At 36.9% G+C, this 19,294-nt stretch overlaps 1 protein-coding gene across 3 annotated transcripts in view; it reads right to left on the bottom strand.

Annotated features, from left to right (window-relative positions):
- The window catches only part of POLR3B (RNA polymerase III subunit B), an 81,191-nt gene that overhangs the window by 35,886 nt on the left and 26,011 nt on the right, over window positions 1–19,294 (bottom strand). For all 3 annotated transcript variants that reach the window (XM_042792491.1, XM_033004434.2, XM_033004435.2), the window contains 7 exons: window positions 15,473–15,634; window positions 12,051–12,251; window positions 10,784–10,946; window positions 8,647–8,800; window positions 6,536–6,610; window positions 5,664–5,762; window positions 2,241–2,368 (listed from right to left, as the gene is read on the bottom strand). In XM_042792491.1, coding sequence (XP_042648425.1) covers window positions 2,241–2,368; window positions 5,664–5,762; window positions 6,536–6,610; window positions 8,647–8,800; window positions 10,784–10,946; window positions 12,051–12,251; window positions 15,473–15,634 — 982 coding nt within the window. The remainder of the gene's footprint in view (window positions 1–2,240; window positions 2,369–5,663; window positions 5,763–6,535; window positions 6,611–8,646; window positions 8,801–10,783; window positions 10,947–12,050; window positions 12,252–15,472; window positions 15,635–19,294) is intronic.

Raw genomic sequence — 19,294 nt, 5'->3', positions numbered from 1 at the left:
TAATATTTTAATGCCTAATCTTGTCAAGGATACTAGATTATAGGCAGCACTGCAAGCTCTGATGTCCATCCTCCCTTTACTTGTGCTTTCACACCTTTCCCTAGCTTGATGTTGCTTAAAAAACAGACTGTCCAAAGCTGCTGGCACAGCCCTGTGATGTGGTCAGAGGGGGTCAGTGTTGAGTAGCACAAGGCTCTCCTTTCCCAGCCTGAGCCCCGGGGCTCCCTCCATGCCCCCAGGGTTTTGACAGCGGGAGGGAGTGACACAGTGGACTTGGACATGAGACTTTCCCTGTGGCAGTGCTGGACCAGGAGCTGCTCTGCAATTTCAGCATGGGGAAAGAAGCAAGAAGGGTGGATGGTTACTTAAAGGTGGGGGTTTGAAGCACTGTACTACACCTCTTCATAAATACAAACTGAAAAATTATGTGTAATGCTTCAGGAATATCCTCTGGGTCTCATTTCATCAGTAAGTGTAGAGAAAAATTATTTTCTGCCCCTATGTATTGCCATTTGTGGTGGCTTTTTTTTTAAGCAGCTATTTCAAAAAGCCTCAGGTGTTTGCAGATACTTCAGGCGGAGCAAAATATAGCTCAGGTCATGTGCCAACTTTTAAAATGTACTTTTATCTAGCTGCTTATTCTTTGAGTCAGGTGTTTTGTCATAACAAACCAAAACAAAGGCTTTTTTATTGCTCAAGATAGTCAATGGCTTTTGTGTTCCTAGCGTCAGCAGGAACGTCAGAGGATTGTATCCAAGGAGCTAAATGTGCAAGACCTAGGGTCAAAGCAGCTGAATACACCAACCTCAGAAAACACAGACAATGAATTGCAAATGACACTCAAAACAAAACGGGAAAAAAACCTTCACACAGAAAACTACAAAAGAACTCCACAGATACTGAATTGGCTTTCTGTACACACTGATCCTGCTTAACTGTGTGTGGTAACCAACCAAACCTTCTGAGACTAATAGTCATAAAATAGAGAGTCGGGGGTGGGGAAGAGATAATGGGATGGGGGAGAACTGTAAGGAAAAAGATTGCATTGCTCCTCTTTTTTTCCCTTTTTTTTTTTTTTTTTTTTAATTTAAAAGGAAGACATGCATCTGTTGCTATTTTCTGCTATTTTGATGCGCTGAACATGACAGTTCAGCACAGGGCAGTTACTTTGCTATTAATTCTGCTGGAGAAGTCTTTCAAAAGGTGCAGTGTTTCAGTTTTGAACATATAGTACAAAACAAATGGTTTAGTAAACCTAACAGAAGTGGTAATATTTTCATGACATGGAGTTGTTCTACTGTAGCTCTCAACTTGCGAGCAAGCCATCAATACAAGACATAAAACTGGCATGTACAGCACAAGTCTGAATACAGCTGTCTGAACTGATGTACTACTGGTCAGGTTCTTCTTGGGACTCACTCTGGCTTGATCGTGGGCCATATGGCTTGGATGCTTTAATGCTAGTTTAGTTGTGTATTAAAGGAAGGATTAGAGCTGAGTGTCAATTACCCAGAACAGCAAATTTATAACATTGTTGGTTTTTAATATGCAGCTATTACATTTGTAAAAAGAATTATTAAGTGATCAGCAAATCAATTTTGTTTCAGTTGTTTTGCTGAGAGGCTGTTACATGCCCTCTTCAGCCAAAACAGAAAAAGCCCAAAATCTAAACTACGACTGCAGGAAGTGTTCAGGTACCTAAGCACTCTCCTTCACATTTTGATACCTCTTATTCTTTAATGCAAATGTAACTATTTATTTACTTATTTTTTGGGCACCTACTCCACTATTCAGGGAAATTTTCCCCTCTCTGTGTTCTGTCTTTCTCTGTGATAATACTTTTTAACTCTTCTTTGTCTGGAAACTCACAGCACATCACAGCATAAAGAGAAAAAAAACCCCACTCTGCCAATCCTGCAGCTATGGTAAAAACTTGAAAGTCACAATGATTGTCAAAAAAAAACCCAACAAAAAAGCAATAGTGCCTCAGTTTCTCCAATTTTTCCTTTAAGTATTAACACCTGTAGATTTGGGCTCCATTAAATGAAACTGACTGGTATTTTTTTTTATTTTTCCGACTTTCAGAGGTAAATTCTTTCTTCCTCAAAGCAGAAGTGCTCTTTTCCTCTCCTAGCAAAGCTTTTAGGTGAACTAGGAAAGAATTAATGTATCTGTTTTGTCACTTTTGCTACATAGCTTCAACTACATAACACTCCAAAACTGAGTAAAAAAATTCTTACCCATTGCTTGTTTCCCCATGGCACACTGATAAGTGTTTCTTGGGGACTGATTGTGGTGAGGATATGGAATCAGTCCAGCACAGACACCAAGAAGCGTGAAAGGCTCAATCTCCAAATGTGTTGTATCTCTTAAAAGAAAAGAGTACCAATTATAGCAGTCCTGTGAATAAACATCTTAACTAAAATTTATTTAATTTAGTAGTATCTCATAATACTTCAATTCAATTCTGTTCAGGAAAATGTAAGTCAGTAGGACCTCAAAATATGGATTCACTGTGGGATTTTCATTAAAAAAAAAAAACAAACAAAAACAAACAAACAAACAACTTTCTTTTGGCTTTAAGTGCTTCCACATGAAAATAAATGAAGGAGAAATAAATGAGGGTTTATGAATTTCCATCATGGAGAAAAAGCCTCCAGATAATGACAACCCAAGGGAGCTCAATAAGACAATAAAACATCAGTTTATACAGTAAGACCCAAAATGCCTTAAGGACTGTCTTCTCATATAACAAGAGTCCTTCACATCAGAGTGGTAATCTCAGAGATCTAGAAATCCACTGAGGAGGTGCAGGAAGGAAGAGCAAGACAGATGCAGGGATTGAAAAAATAAAAGCGTAATTTTAGTTTACCAAGGGCAGTTATATAATATCAGTTAGAAGGAAAACATCTGTGTCCAAACCAGATCCAGTGTCATGGGTGATATGGCATAATAAAACACTATTTGAAAAGCTCTGCAAATATTTTGGAAGCTATTATATTGTTAAAAAGCAGTATTGATGAGAAGTAAAAAGACAGAGACAAGGTGTAAAGACGGAGATAAACCAAAATCTGTCCTATCGGGCATGAGCTTCAGAGGAGAAAGTCCACACTCAATAAAGACAATTAAATCATAGCATGCAGTGGGATGCAAGTGGAGTGACTAATAGCTAAGGATGGAGTGTATAATAAAGCTTGGCTGCAGCAGATCTGCTTTTTAAATCAAGATAAGTAAGTAGGAAATGGGCAATTCTGAAATAATGAAAATTATAACTAAGCCTATCCAAAGCATATCTTTCACAATGTTCTGGAGTTAGCACACAGAGCTTGGGTTTGGGCATATTATTGCTTCTCCCACACACCTAAACCCAGCGCATTCTGAAAAACCCATCTTTAATGTTTGACTTCTCTTGGAAGTCTTAAACAAATTAATTTGACTACTAAACCTTAAGGCCTTGAAAAGGAAGTGACTGGAAAAACCTGTATTGTGACAACACTCAAAAGATGGCAAAACATCACAAGCGCAAAAAGGCTGAGGAATTACCCACAAGTACATACAGACTGAATACAAGGACCAGCAGGAACTTACATAAACAATGTATGTACTGCTGGAAAAATATGAAATCTGAAAAAAATCTGGAAACCCCGAGAAGCAAACCTAGTGAAATTATCCAACAGTCCCAGAAATCTTTATAAATCACAAATATGCTTGAGCAACTTAAAAATCACCTGCTGGTCAGAGGATATCCACTGTTTTTTTCCACTTGATAAGAAGCAGCTATGTTAATTGAAGCTTGTCTTAAGAAAATACAAATGGTAGAACCCCAACTGCAGTCTGGTAATCGCAGAATGGTCTCAAGAGCCAGTAGCAAACTTAAAGCACAGACAGCTCCCCCATTCTGTAGAACTGCACAGATATGCTGACACATCTCAAACAATAAAACAGGAAGCTTGAGACTTACTGATAGTGAAGTTAGCAAGTTTCTTCAGAAGGTACTAGTGCATGGAATTACATATATGTTTTCAAGATAGGGCATTTAACACAAGTATCTTTCCATTGCGGTCATTCCTATTTCAAGCAAAGATGTAACATACACAAATCCTTGTATCTTGTCAAGTATTCCACAGTGCTTAATGAGAGTCCTTCAAACTTTACAGAGTAGTTCAATTTCTGCAAGTCAAAATGCCACTGCCACAAATGGGGCCAGGAAAGGAAGGCAACCTTGTGAGTTTGAAAATCAGAGTTACGAACGGGTAAGAAAGAAACTGAATGCATTAAATAGAGTCAAATCCTCCAAAGAAAAACTCCCTAATTGGATTGGAAAGGTAGAGAGGATACTGTAGCTAGAAGAAGCCTACATTACAAAAGCAGGAATGTTAATGGGATACTTCACAATAGTGATTGTATCAGTTGTATTACCACCAGAACAAGTTGTACTAAGATGGTTGCACCATTTAAAATGCAAGATGATCAGCTGGGGGAAGGGGGTACACAAATCAACCATTCAGGAGGTAGGGAATATGATTACTAAGCACAAGAAGCAATGTGTTCATATGGTGCAAGCTCAGATACCTATGGCACTATAAGCTACAAGCATTAAAGCTAAACTCAAAACAAGTTGATGGACAACACAAGAATCTCCCAAACTTTGTGGAGTAATTTCCTCATACTAGTCCATTGGAAATTCACTGTCTCCTCCTATTTTTGACTAAACAGTGATTTCATGTGATATGCTCCCATTCATCTCCCTAGCTGAGTCAAGTGTCCTGTAACTTAAACTTTTCAGCTCTGGTGCTCTGTGGAAGTTGTTTAATTCTAGCACAAGTGACAGCAATGTTGTGTGCTCTTCTTTGCTCCTGTATACTGAAGCCAGCCAAATTACAAACAAGTAAAGTACATTAAAAAGAAGCAAAATGATAGAAGGACTTAAAAATTTAAAAGAATCCCTCCTTTAATGTGGGTTCTTCAATCACAGTCACAAGACGGAGACAAAAAAAAAAAGCACCAAGTCTTTCATGTACGTGGAAAACAACAAATCTGGAAATCCTTCTAAAGGAAAAACACGTACCAGGAATTGGTTTAACATATGCGGTAAAGAATACACATAATGATACAAACATTTTTATCAGGGCCTATTATAAATCCAAAAGTCAAAGGAAAGGTCTCATTCTAATACTTCAGACATTTAATGTAAGCTGGTCATCTAGGGTCTTGTGTCTACAGCCACAAGAGAGAGAGAGATTTTTCCAAATGACATTCATGACATTCTAACATCATCATTTAACATGTAGAACCATTTGCCTTCTGGATTCCTATTGTATAAAATTATTTATGATGAGCAGCCCAATGATTAGAACAAAACAAAGCCACATCCAGAGAAACAAAGGATATACCTTTAAGTATTTAATGTTTTTGAGAGTTAGAACCAGGAACAGATCTCCCAAAGCTCAAAAGCAAAACCATTTTTTGTAGCTATTTCACGGATAATTTAGGAAGCATGTAAACAGATTTCTTTCTTTAGCTTTCATCTGGAGATGTTTCAACCATTAGCAAGGAACCAGTGCATATGTGTGAAAACAGTAACATTACTAATATGCTTGCATTTCAGAGTCACACTATGGAAGTTCTTCCTGTACCAGTCTTTAGTCTGAATACATACTTACTTATTAATTGTATGTTCATATAGTGCAATGTTACAGTCATTTTCTTCATTCACATCTAAATATTCAACGAGGCCTTCGTGCAAGAAGTCTTCAAAATTCCTAAGTTACAAAATTCCTAAGTTACAAAAAGTACACTAGAAGTACTATCTTTTATTTCTGTAAAAATAAAACTATATAATACATATACTGAAGGAATGTAGTACATAGGAGCTAAACTAGAGAAATACTTTTACATTAAAAGTTCTGTGCATTTTACATATTTAAAGAAAACTATTTCCTTAAATTAATCCCTTTGCCTATTTACTGCTTCATAGTCTGACTGACCAATGTTACTTACTTGAATAACTGAATAAAATCTTCCTGTATGTACTCATCATCACAATAAACACAGGCAAATATAAGGTTAATCTACTAAGTTTTTCTGATAGTTTTGCAAAACATAGTTAAAGCTAAATTTAAATGCTCTTGTGTAAGTGTATTTTCGTAAACACCCAAACTAAGAATTTGCAAGGAGTTTCAAAACTCTGAATGTGCCTAGTTTAGGGTAGTCAAGTTGATATTCCTCTGAAGTGTTTGATTTTTCAATCAGGACCACCGTACTGCTTCAGGCCTTCCACTTGCACAAAGATGAGGCTGTAAGATGTATTTATTCTGTATAATCACAACATTCCATAGCAGTAACAAAATAAGACCACCAGATTTCATCTGACTTTAAACAGAAAACCTCCAATACAACAATTATTAATTTATATTGTAGTACAGATTTCTCCTCTACATAGCTAATGCCAGGACTGTGAAATATTGACTGACTGAGGTATTTCCACACAGCATTTACTTAGTGAAGACGAATATGGTCTACTTGAATCATGTACCTGTATCCCTGAGCCAGTTCTTCCATGTGCTTGTTTGTAACTGCAGGTTTTTGCTTCTTGACAATTATGTAGGGTCTACAATTAAAAAAAAAATAAAAAAATAAAAAAATTATCATAGCAAATACTTGGGCAAGTAACTTAATTTCTACTTACATTAAGAACCCTGCCTACACACAACCTATTTTTTAAACCACTTTTAAAATGTGGTTTTTAACTGATATAGCCACATAAATACAACCAGTAATTATTCAGATCTTGGTTTGATACACAGATATCCTGAACTGACATACTGCCTATAAAGTGCCCAAAAAGTGTACAAGAAAAATTATGGTTTCAACTTTGAGGTGGAAGCCTTCCCCTCCGCCTCTAAATCTTTAAACTAGTATTTTAGAAGTTTTACCTACCCATTTTGTTGATGGCTTTACAAGATTAGAGATTTCCCAATCTACAAAGCTAAGAACAGCATTAAGTTCTGTAAATACTGCAAGGACTTCACACAACACTGAATGAACAGTTTGTGCTCAAGTGTCCATATGCAAGAATGTATTTTGCTGCTACATGATGTAAAGTACAGGCATTTACTATGGGTGACCTCAAATGAATCCATAAATTTCAACAGAACATGGATCTCTGAAGGCTTCTTTACCACAAGAAAACACTGACACAAAGGATGGCATGCAAGAATGAAACGTCAAGGGCTTTTGCTGTTTGGACAAGTTGCTCTTATAGAGACCTGCAAATAGCTACAAGATACTTGTGGAGTCCACTCTGAAGTCTAAATAACCGTTTGAAGACTAATGAGCACTTTTAACTGGTTAATAGGGATATCAGAACAATTGCAGGGTAGGTAGGTGCCACAAAGCAAACTCGGTAAACTCCTGGAAATCCACTTTATTTCATTTGTCCTTACTTTACAGATCAGAAGTTTTGCTGCATCTCCAAACCTGTAGAATGGCCATTATTAGCCCTGACTAGAAAAATAATTTCTCTGCCACTGAATATGCCCCTGCTCTGGATCTCTTCACCAGGTATAATTAACTGATGGTTTGTACATGTACTATTTTTCTAGAGCTTCTAGTGTGCCTCAAACCGCATTCAACATGCTCTGAGATTCAGTTAATCAATAAGGTGGAATGCCAACCGTAGTTGTGGCTGCTGCTTCTTTAAAGTATGCACACAGCTAGTCAAAGCTAAAATATGCATATATTTATTAACTCATTCTGCCTCTCCCAACCTCTGCTTTGTTCATCTTTTATGCCTTGTTCTTTAGGCTAATTACTTGGGCCTGGAAATGTTTTACTTGTAAATAACCTAGCATAGCACTGCCGTAATCTGACTGGAGACTCTAGCTTCTGCTATAAATCAACCTGATTTTCTGTCTCAAAATAGTGTTATGTTCCAATCCTCCTCAGTTTAGTCACCCAATTAATTTTCACTTTCCTCTGTGACATGACTGTTATTCAGGCACCCGTTCTGTCTAACAGAGCATAAGCATCTCAAGGCAGAGACCTTCCTTATAGGTTTATTCAATTCCCTACCTACTTAAGGGTAAGCAATTAATTGCTTAACCAAAATTGTGAGACATACTTCTTGGTATTACAGCAAACAGGTATACACGCCTGAGGGAGCTTTGCACCAGATGTAAAGGCCCTTAAAGACCAAGAGTAGTTTCTCATTATAAAACGGTATATCAGACCCATGAGATCAGGAAAGTGGCTGCTTGTTTCTCACTTTGCAGAAGTAAAAAACACCTCCAAGGACACAGGATATTACTAGAACTGCCAATCAGGTTGATTCTAATTCCCTCTCCCTATTTAAAAAAAAAAAAAAAAAAAAGGAAAAAAGATTATAGAAGAAACATTTTGGTTTGACTTTTGTTTACAGATAAAACTGATTTATTTGGGCTTTTTTTTTTTAAGTTGCTTGAATACATAGTATGTTTCTCAGATCTGTCTGGTTTGAATGAGGGCTATTTAAGAAGAGAAATGTTCAAGTCCTATTGAATTTGCTTAAATCTGTACTCATGAAAGCCTTAGCCCAGTGTATTTATAGTGCATAAAACAGAGTTTATAGCAAATTCACTAGTGAGGTAATTCTGACAAGATGTTTACCTGCACAATCTCCCTCCATCAGAGGAAATGTAGACACATCTGTCAGAAAGATTTGTAGAGATGGAAACAAATTCATTGATATAACCCGCTCGACGCATTATCCGAAACGTGTTGACTAATTTCTGATGATCACGTATGACACCAAGGATGTTACCTATTCAGAAAGACAATAAATTCATGGTGCATTCTTTGCATATCCGAAACTCTACTTACAAATTCTGATCACGTCTAGCCTGCATAGAAGTACTTCCTACTTCTTGTAAATAATAAGAGTTGTCATAAAATTTCCCTTTTCTGACACGAATAAGAATTGTCTCTTTTTTTCTCTCAGTAAACAAAAAAAAAGTGTTGTAATTTCACAGGTCTTCTATCTGTTTTCCTCCAAATAGCTTCATAAACCAAATGGTGTGCTGCATCCAGCTTTCTTCAAATATGTTTCTGCTCAGGTGCCCATTCACCAATTAGTGTACAAGCAAACAACACTTCTGAAGTCCGCAATTTCCCTTGTACTGAAATGGATCCAAGGTTTCCAAGAACAGACCAAGGAATTGTCCTGCTGCCTTGTCATAAATTCTAGAAAGACCTGGTATTTTCGATATATGTAATCACAGCAGCACCAGAATTCCTCCTTCAGGAATTTAGCTCAACAAGTTATTGCTACCTTAGCAGGGCACTTTAGCACATACTTAAGTATTCTGATGCATGATGAACAAACAAGAGAGTAAAATTAAAGACTTACCTGACCAAATTCACCTTACTATAGAAAATAAAAATAAGTATGGTGTCATTTTAAACAACACTTTAAAGGAGGAGACAAAGCATGGTAGTTTAGGGAGTTCATAAGACAATACAGAAGTCTTTATAGCTTAAAGAATTTGTACTTAACAGATTTTCTGCCCTCTTTGGTCACAAGTTTAAATCAGAATCAAGTCAGACATCCACACGCTTGGAATTTTTTATGGATTAAACCCATAAACTAGTAGACTGAACAGTACATTGTTTTGCCTCACCTAGTACTAGATCATCTACATTTGGGAACATGACTATCTTGTTCCGTACCACAAACTGAGCTTGTGAAAGGAAAGTCCAGTATTTTTGCTTTGTGCTCCCCTTTGGACCATAAAATGAGACAGAAAAGAGTGCATGTGGTTTCACTGAACCTTATCTTTAACATGCTGCTAAAGAACAGCAGAGCAAAGGAAAGTAGTTTGGTCAAGCGTTGCTTCTGTGTTACTGGGAGAAGGCAGGATTGAAGAACAACTGCTGTTTAATTCAAAGGTAAATTTAGAACTTATTTATGGTGACAGACATTAAATACTAGTCCCTGGAAGTAGATGCTGTTGACAAAAGGCTATTTTTAAATCACAGATGTAGTTTTCAAAATGTCAGTATTTTGAAATCTGATATCATAGTACCTGTTGGTTTAGAAATGCTAGAAGATCAGTTGTAAAAGGAACATAAATTTGTGGATGCAAAGCACATATTCCAAATCATCCCTTTAACAAAGAAGAGAGGCCTGTTTTCCAAGGTAGAATTTTTTCTAATTATTCACAAAGGAAGTTGCCCTTTAAAAGGTGGTTTTAAAGAGAAGAACATTGTTAAATTTTGCAAACAACTGATGTTTCTTTTCTGTTTTTAAAGGCACTTACATGAATATATATAAAAATACATAAAGATTACAGTAAAATTAAATAGTTTCTGTGAATGAAGCTCTGAATTTGTAAATTTAAGCTATTACAAATTTAACAGTGTTATTCTCTTTTAAAAGTACTTTATGAATGGCACCTCATTTGGTTAATGCCTGAAATAACAAACAAATCTGTAATAGAATGTACATATTTTTGTGCCTATTTATGTAAGTGTGCTTAAAAAAAGTACTGAGATTTGAAAAAGCTTCAATTTCCCAGCTACACACATCTGCAGTCAGATTTCTGGGGACACAACTTCAGACAACTAAGTGCCATCATCTGGCCTGTCTATTCTGCCTAGCCCTATCAAAATATTTACAGATTAAATTATCTGCATGTGGAAAATGGCATCTGTGGTTGACTGTGCTCTAAAAATTGCTGGGGTGTTTCCAAAGCCTACCTCTCCATCAGCACCAAATCAGAGTCAAGACTGCTGAACAGTAACATACCATTAAGAAAAACAAGGAACACGTTTGGATATGAAAGTTCTTCACCACAGAGCAAGTTGACATCTTCAACTCCAAGATTACTGGCTAATTTAATAATTGGGCCATCTTCCATATCCGTAGTAATGTGAGTCATGAGGGCAAGGTTTTTAACCAAACCACAAGCCTAAAATGAAAAAATACATATTTTATCCATTTTATTCCAAAGTATTAATACTATACATATCTTTTCTCTTCCAAAACCGCACTTACGAACAACAACAAAAAGTCAAAGCATAAAGCAAAATAAATAAAACAAATTAACACCGAAAATTAGGAGGGGAGAAACGAAGAATTTTCTATATCACACCGAAATTTAATGTTTTAACATTTACAAGCTAATCAAAACCAGGCAATAAAGTTGTAGTTCTTAAGTTATCCAACCATGTATAACCCTATAGTTCTCTCTTCAAAGCAACAGCTATTCAGAAGCATAATGGAAATACAAAAGCAGTCTTTTTATCAGTTTGCCAGATATCCTGTATGTTCTACTACAAACTTTAACATATTAAAATTTAAAATATCCAAGTATCTTATACAGTGTAATTTTATTTCAGCTGCTTAATGAGACTAGCTCATATTGACAACATATTTATGCCAGAAAGTTCAGAGTTCCCCTACTACTTTCTATTCAGAAAAAAACAAAAAAAAAAAAAAAAAGAAAACAAACAAACAAAAAGACTGTCAGCATCAGTTGTTTGGTTGAAACAGCTGGATGATGTCTTTACAGTAAAACATACAAAGGTGTTTTTCTTCCTCAAGCTAAAGTATCTCCTGTAATAATAATATACGTTTCTAGAAAAATTTCATGTTGATGCTGCAACTTCAAATCAGAATAAAGAACAGAACAAACAGAACTTCACTACAGAATGAAGGGACAGTAAGAGTTCAGGACTCCCCTCTTTCTGCTCTGATCAAAGGAGAGCAAGTAGCTCTGCCGCAAAAATGGAAGGCCTCATGTCATTCTCATACAGCCAAATGGGTTCTAGACAGTTTCCAGCCAGTCCACTCAGGTAAGAGAAAAAAGCCAATATAGTAAGGAAGAACAGGATGTAAACAGATGGGATGTGAGAAGACACACAAGTTGTGTTATCAGACTAAGGATAATTTATCTCTCCAGAAACCTCTTCATCAGAATTCCTCCTCTGATGGAGGATCACCTGCTTCAAAATAAACAGTGTCTCCATTCCTCAGGAGAGGAAATACTGAGAGCAAAATAGAAGTTTCTCACCTCTCCTTCAGGAGTGTCAGATGGGCAGAGCATCCCCCACTGAGATGGTTGCAGTGACCGAGGACCACTCACTTTCCTTGTCTTTTCAAACTGAGAAGAGATTCTCGTCATCATCCCCAGAGCAGATATGTAAGACAACCGGGACAATACCTGTGTCACACCTTGGCGGTCCATTTTGAATCTCTTCAGAGACCAATTTCCCTGTAGAGTAAAATGAATGTTTCAAAAAAGTTAACAGAGTTTATCCCTGTCTCAAGACTACATGTCTTTTTTCAGAACCTATACAGAATGATATCTGAGGAGCTTTGCACAGCAAATGTTGCCCATTTATATACAACAACTTTCCAATTACCTATCTGCATATAAACTACTGGTTATAACATACTTGTACTACATATTAAAAAAAGTTGAAACAAAAGAACTGCTCTTTCAGATGAGAGGATACTTTTGCTATTATATGTTCATCACACAAAGAGTCTTCGTCACCTGTCCCTCAACAGATAAATCAATACTCAGATTTAGCTAAATTAAATTACTTTCTGTTCTCCTTTTATAGATTTTTGAGTATTTTTTTTAAAATGTATTTGAGTAAAATACACTTTACAATAGATCCTACAAACTTTCAGTTCTGCCTTTCTCAAGAACTCTGACATCCATGCTGCCTGTATTTTCTTGAAGCCTTTTGTTTTAAGAATCCAGAAGAAAAAGACCCACCCACTAGCGGGTCTTCTCACAGAAGAAGAGTGTGTGGGCGTCAGGTCTATCCAACTTCTCTGGTAGGATTATGCCAAATAAGAAATGTAAGGTCCATGCATATGTCAGAGGTTTCATGTTTCAGGAGTGTTGTCACAGGCTGTGGCACTTGTGGTTTTTATTAGGAGAACATAAGAGTTCAGAGAATGTTGTAGGACACAGTTATGTTTCCATAACCATCAGATTTAATAATCTCTACTGTAAGATCCTGAAATTTGGTGCCACAGTTTTTGACTTCATGACATCTACTCCATATACAATTTCCAGCACCTGAGTCACGCACGTTTCTGTCCCAACTACTATTTACCCCAGCCACCATGTTACTGGTCAGCCCAAAGGCAACGAAGATCTCAAAGGTAACACTTTCCCAAGGATTGCTTTCTGTTAATTCCTGTAGCCTTTCTGATAAGTTCAGCTCACCAACGCTAACAAATAATTTGAAGCTCGCCTGCTGTACTACACTGAAATCCTTTTAGAGGGCGATTTGCTTGGCTTCTTTATTTATACATTAACAGCACAATCCCATTTTGTAATGAACAGCCAGAAAGCACCACCCATCCAAATGATTTTGCTATTCACTTCCAGTGGAAAGACTATCAAATAGCCTGCAGGACTTCCCTTTTTTCTTTATTACAGAGAGTGGGAAGAGATAATGGCCAGCGGTAAGTCAGTCAAAAGAAACCTGTCCACTTGCTCAGCCTTCCAGGGAAGGGATCACTCACTGACCATTTCATTCTTTAAGAACCAAAAGTTACCAGAATACAAGTGAAGAGTACCATAAATGAGCAGTTTTTCCTCACGCTAAAAATTACTCCATCTGTAGTCTAAACTAGTAGGTGGTTTCTTCTTCAGTGCCCAGAAGAGTGAAATTCCAAAGACTGGAGGGAAGGGGATATAAAAATGCTGCCTGAAGAAATAACACGAAAAATTCTTTGTGCTTTGGAAGTGACAGACTGACTACTTCAGAAGTTGTCCAAAAAACCCAAAATGGGACCAGGGCTGTTGTGAGGCCATCCCCAGTGGAGAGCTTCCTACTGAAAACTTCCATGAACTGAAAGTTGCTCCCTCAATGGCACTGGATGATTCTGCAAACACTGAAATGTCTATCAGGCCTGTGGCATTACTGCCTCACCTACCCTTTCTTCTGGTATTTTCCAGGGTAAAAAGACAACCTATAGCGAATACCACTGAACACCACTGTCCAGCTGATGAAGTTGTGCTACAAATTCTTTTGCATGCTACTGGTGTAATTATGAATCCGCTGAGTTTTTCGTGTTCTTTGAGACCATCATTGAAGCATTCTGGTGAGATTGGAGATTGTTGTTTCCAAGAATGATTTTTGTGGTATTTGCTTAATCTCTTGAATAGTATGCACTAGGCATTGTTCCTGAGAAATTATTTTCAATGCTTAAGAGCAGATGGTGTTTAACTGCTTATGTAGCAGTAAAAAAAAGTCCAAAGATAGTGGAAGAAGGAAGACTTTACAATATGTACTGAATAGTTTGCAGATTTATCTCTGTCAGTCCAAATGGAAAAACTGGCACTGGCTAGAAGAAAGCACTAGCGTTTAGAGAAACAAATCTCTCAATTGTTTTGGTTACGTGCACTGTAGAGATTTAACTACATTTGGGGCACTCATAAAATTAAGCTTTAACACTGGGATTTATAAGTAACAGACTGTTGGTGGTTTTGGATACAATTTGTGGAGTTAATTTTGTTTACAAGAACTGAAGCAAAACCTCAGTTTCATGCTAGGCAGAAAAGCTGTCTCAAGAGCTCCAAAGATTAAAAATCAAGTTGCACAATTTTTACCAGCTACTAAAATACTCAGACTAATCTAATTTCTTAAAAAATCATGGATTTCAAAGTCATTTACAAGCTACTCACTAAATTTCAGGAACCATTCACACATTGCTATTACAGATGTGTCAGGTAAGAGACAAAGTTAGTAACCATATTTTTGCTCTTGTTCACTGACAAGAATGAAAATATCCATTCTAGTAGAAGGCAGACACAGGCTACAATCTAACCAAGTCAAATATTTAAAGGTTTTCCCTGTTAAATAGTTCAGTCTCATTATCAGAAGTACTAATTTCTATGCTGCAAATTTGCTCATACTAGTAACTTCATATGAATAAAAAGGTACTGTCCTTAAAGAGCTCAAAATTCAGGTTGTTTTTTGTTTTGTTTTGTTTTTTTCCCCTTACCTGCCACCTACTCCCCCCTAGCTGTGTTCTACTCATGATGTTTTCCTGATGTTTTTCAGCCAACTTTTGAACACATGATGTAACCTGACCCTAGCTAAATCCAGATAATAAAAAATACCATGAACCACATAGTCAAGTAGAACCTAGAAAACAGCAAGTTGAACAAATACAAACTTGATTGCTATTTTAAATTTGCTTGTTTCTACCATTCCTTCACAAACACTAAAATATAATTTTGAAATAAATGTTGAAAAAAAAAAGTGGTTTGATGATTATTGATTCTTCAATGAATTCCAGAAGACCTGCCCATGACAGTCTTGCGATTTTAACCTATAAAGAATGTTAAATAGATTTGCTTTTACGACCAAAGATAGTAGAGTCATCAGAACAAAATTTACACATTTCCATCATTCATTATGGTGGAAAAACTTTATATACTAAAATGAAAACAGAAATACTTACTGTGGAGATTGCATTGACCATGCCATTGGTGATTTGATCTTGACGCATGTGCTTCACTACATCAAACTGTGCTGCACGCTGCTTGGGGATTACCTGGTCAGCAATCTTTTTCAGTTCGGAGTTAAATTTTTTGAATAAGTCTTCAAACAGAAGAGAAAGAAGCTGGAAATACAAAAAAAAATTGGATGAAGGGAAAAATTATATTCCTCCATGTCTGAGAAACTGGAGGGGGAGGGAAGGGCCACATGTTTAATATTTGTACCTTTATACTTCTTGTCAGTTAAAAACTATCCTGTTTCTTACATATTTTTCTCACAAGTTTTTTGCCTTGTTAAATTAAAGTGCAATATTAGAGAAATTATCTCATAATAGAAAGCAAATTAAGTAGAATAGTCTAAGCCTACGCACTTATCCGGTTTTGGTTTGCTTTAGTCCTTTCTTCACAGTATCTTAGCATACCCATCCATCTCTACACTATCCATTTACTGTTTTCCCTACTCTGCTACATTATAATTCAGTTGATCTATTTCTCCCTTCCTAAAGTTGCAGACTCTTTAAAAGACTTAATACCCTAAATGTACAACCCTGAATTACACTCTAGATTTGGAAGCAAGACCAGCTTCTATTGTAATAATACTGGATGGAATAACTGCTGCAAAGCTGTAAGTGAAGAGTCACTTTGAGATATTCTATTATTTAAAGTGAAAAAGGCTGTTTGAAGTGCCCCTTCACAGGAGCTACTTAAAATGTACAAGACAGACACCCAGGTGACTGTAAGGGACCCTGAGGGGAAACAATTCAGCAGCACAGAGTTTGGAAGCAGTGCACAGTTTGCAAGACCAGACTCAGCACAAAAGGTGCACAGTAACCATTGCTTCTGGACAAGCAGAACTTAAAGACACTTTTTAGGGGCCCAGAAGCAAACTCTGCTCTTGACAGCTGGCAAGTCCTATCTCCGGTTACATAGGCAGCTTCCTCACTGAGATATACTTTTATCCTGCTACCTTCTGCCAATCACAATCTATGAAAAACCAATTATACCCACAGAGAGCCCACCTGGTTCAACACCTGCCACCCTTTTCTAGAAGCGCTACTATCTGGAAAGTGCAATGCTCTTCCAAATCTCTTCCTTCAAAAAAAAAAAAAAAAGAAAAAAAAAGAAAGAACCAGCAATACAACCCTTCAAAAGTGCTGCAATTTAAGCCAGTTAGTTTCCTGTACATATATACTAATTACTTTTAGCTCTTTAAATCGCCATAAAAGGAAAAAGCTACCACAGTTTGTGATATTTTTTTTTGCTCTCCAATCTGCTTTGCTTCTGCAGTTTCCTCAACCTCTCCTTGCAAACACGAATAGCTTCCCAAAACACTTAAATCTACATTACATGATACATTTTAAGTATTCACAATGATTAGCTTTGCAAGCAAGCACTGTAAATTCTAAAGCCTGGCAGTTCCGTCCTGGGACTTTGTTTTGCAGCAGCTCCAAGTGTCAGAAGAACTGAAAATGCAGCAGCTACAATGCCAGAAATGGTAGTTCCCAGTGTACAAAGCATTGTAGGGCTGAACAAGCTAGGTATTCAGTCACCACAAGCTAAGACATTCTGGAGTCAGTTGTACAATTTAATTTCTGTATGTGCAGAATTAAACTGAATTTTAACTGTCTCCATCAGTTGCAACTTTTCCTCACGTTCTGGAAACAAGAAAGCAAGTCACTCATTACTCTGCCACTGGGATGGGCCAGTAGCTTTAATTTGCTTTCCTCTACCTACGTGCCCCAGCTGGGCTGACCAAAACATTTAGCAAACGACACTGTAAAATAAATCACAGATTTATTTAAATCACAGATTTATCTAAGAATAAAAAAATCCCCAAACAAATTACGCCAGGAAACTCAAGGCAAGACATCTGATTTTCTGTAAGACATTCCCACTGGCCTTTATGGAGAGCAAGACTGGATTATCTTTGACAGTCTATTCTACAAAACACAACGAACACTCAGTGTTCAGTCACTAAACTGTAAAATGAGCAATAACACACACTGTATGCTAATCCTTGCCAAAAATGGGATCCTATTTCCACTCTGGACAGAGAGTTTTTGCTGAAAACTGGCTAAGTGTGTTTTGTTTTGTTTTGTTTTTTAACCTGGCCTTGGCATGAGAATGTGTTGTAGACTCTCTTTCCCTTCTAAATGCTTGTAGTACATTTACAAGGGGATACCCTCTCATCACTGTCAAAAGAAAGTCAGTCACCTGCAATTCCCCTGCAGTGTTACAGCTCTTTTAAATCAGATTTCCATCAGAAATAAAAGCATCTTTTATGATCTTTTAGGAAGGAAAACCCATGGGAGTCTCCAAAAACTAGATTATGAAGGAAGTATTTTAAAAGCAGTGAAAAAGTAAAAGGAAGGAATGTGCACAGTTTTAAGATGTCTGATAGTTCCAGTTAAGAACTAGACTCCTGTGAAATCAATCATGGCATACATTTGATCTTAACAGGTTTGAGCGGGACTTGAACATTTAACAAAATGTTTAACAGGACATCTAAAAAAAAGTCACTCAGAAAATGTTTTCATATTTGATTTCTTGATGATAAAAATGCAGAAATCTCCTAATTCCACATGCTACAGGGATTATAAAGCCACACATCCTTCTATGAACTAATAAAGTACATTACACCCCAAGTACACCAACTTGCTACCATTTGCTAGTCTGAAAAGCATCATACTTTGCTAATTTCACACACAGACTCTTGGTCTGTAAAAGCTCTATCTGGCAACGCAGAATCTCACAATAACCACATTATTTAGGTCAAGAGCAAGAGATTAAAGAAAAAGGATGGAATGCCAGTGATAATATTCAATGGATTTCAAAGTCCAGGGCCTTTCAGCCTGCTTCAGACAGGAGCACTAAAGAGCAAATTATATTTAAGAAAAAGAAAAATACTGACAGCTCATCAATTGATTTTCATTGAAAATCCTAAGAAAAATTAATAAAGAAGTTAAGCTGCTGAAATACAGTTTCACCAATTAGCTTAATGTCAGAGAATTCTAATTAGGCGCCTTGAGATTGCTATTTAGCGTTTAAGCCTTTAGAGTGCCAAATTCTCCCTTTCACACAAACTGGTTGCAAAATTAAAGACATTAGGCAGCCTTAATTATATTATCAGAACAGCTGGGATTAGGCAATCTCTGAAGTCAAGGCGGTATTCTTTTGTCACACGGTAGAAATCCCTTGCTTTCCAGGGTGCCGGATTTTGGTGCTGTTCCATATCTCACCCATACAAAGCAAGCTGCATTAGAAACACAAAAAAAAAAATGAGGACAAAGAACAGAGTAATGCTTAGCAAATAATGAACACATTACGGAAAGAGAAAAGGTAGGTGAAAAGATTAAGCCTGAAACCGGTAGGTTTTGCTAACACCTCAGCTGGCACCTGGCCTACCGAGCCTCTAGTGGCAGAAAGACTAAGAGAAAGCTCTGTAAACCAGCTTGGCTAATGGATACAACTCTGTTATCTAAAGCTAAAGCACATTTCGTACTCTCTTGTCCCATGGGGTGTGAAATTAGCAGCTATTGTTTTCACACATTTTTATAAACACAATGCCTTTTATGTCTTTACATTGTTGAGACTGCTATGTTTTTCTCCTCATATGGGAACCTTTTCTTTTTTTTTCTTTATTCAAATTTTAAATCACCAGGATTTTTCTTCCAGGAACACACTGGCATTAAAATCAAACACCAATCATTTTATCTACACAAACTGTAGCTAAACACAAACATTTAGAAACTGGCAAAAAAATCTCTACACTTTTTAGTCTGTAA

This window comes from Tyto alba, unplaced genomic scaffold, assembly GCF_018691265.1.
Source record: "Tyto alba isolate M040663 unplaced genomic scaffold, T.alba_DEE_v4.0 Super-Scaffold_2, whole genome shotgun sequence".
NCBI classification, from domain to species: Eukaryota; Metazoa; Chordata; class Aves; order Strigiformes; family Tytonidae; genus Tyto; species Tyto alba.
Note: the sequence above shows the minus strand (reverse complement) of the source record. Positions and strands in the feature narration are given on the sequence as shown.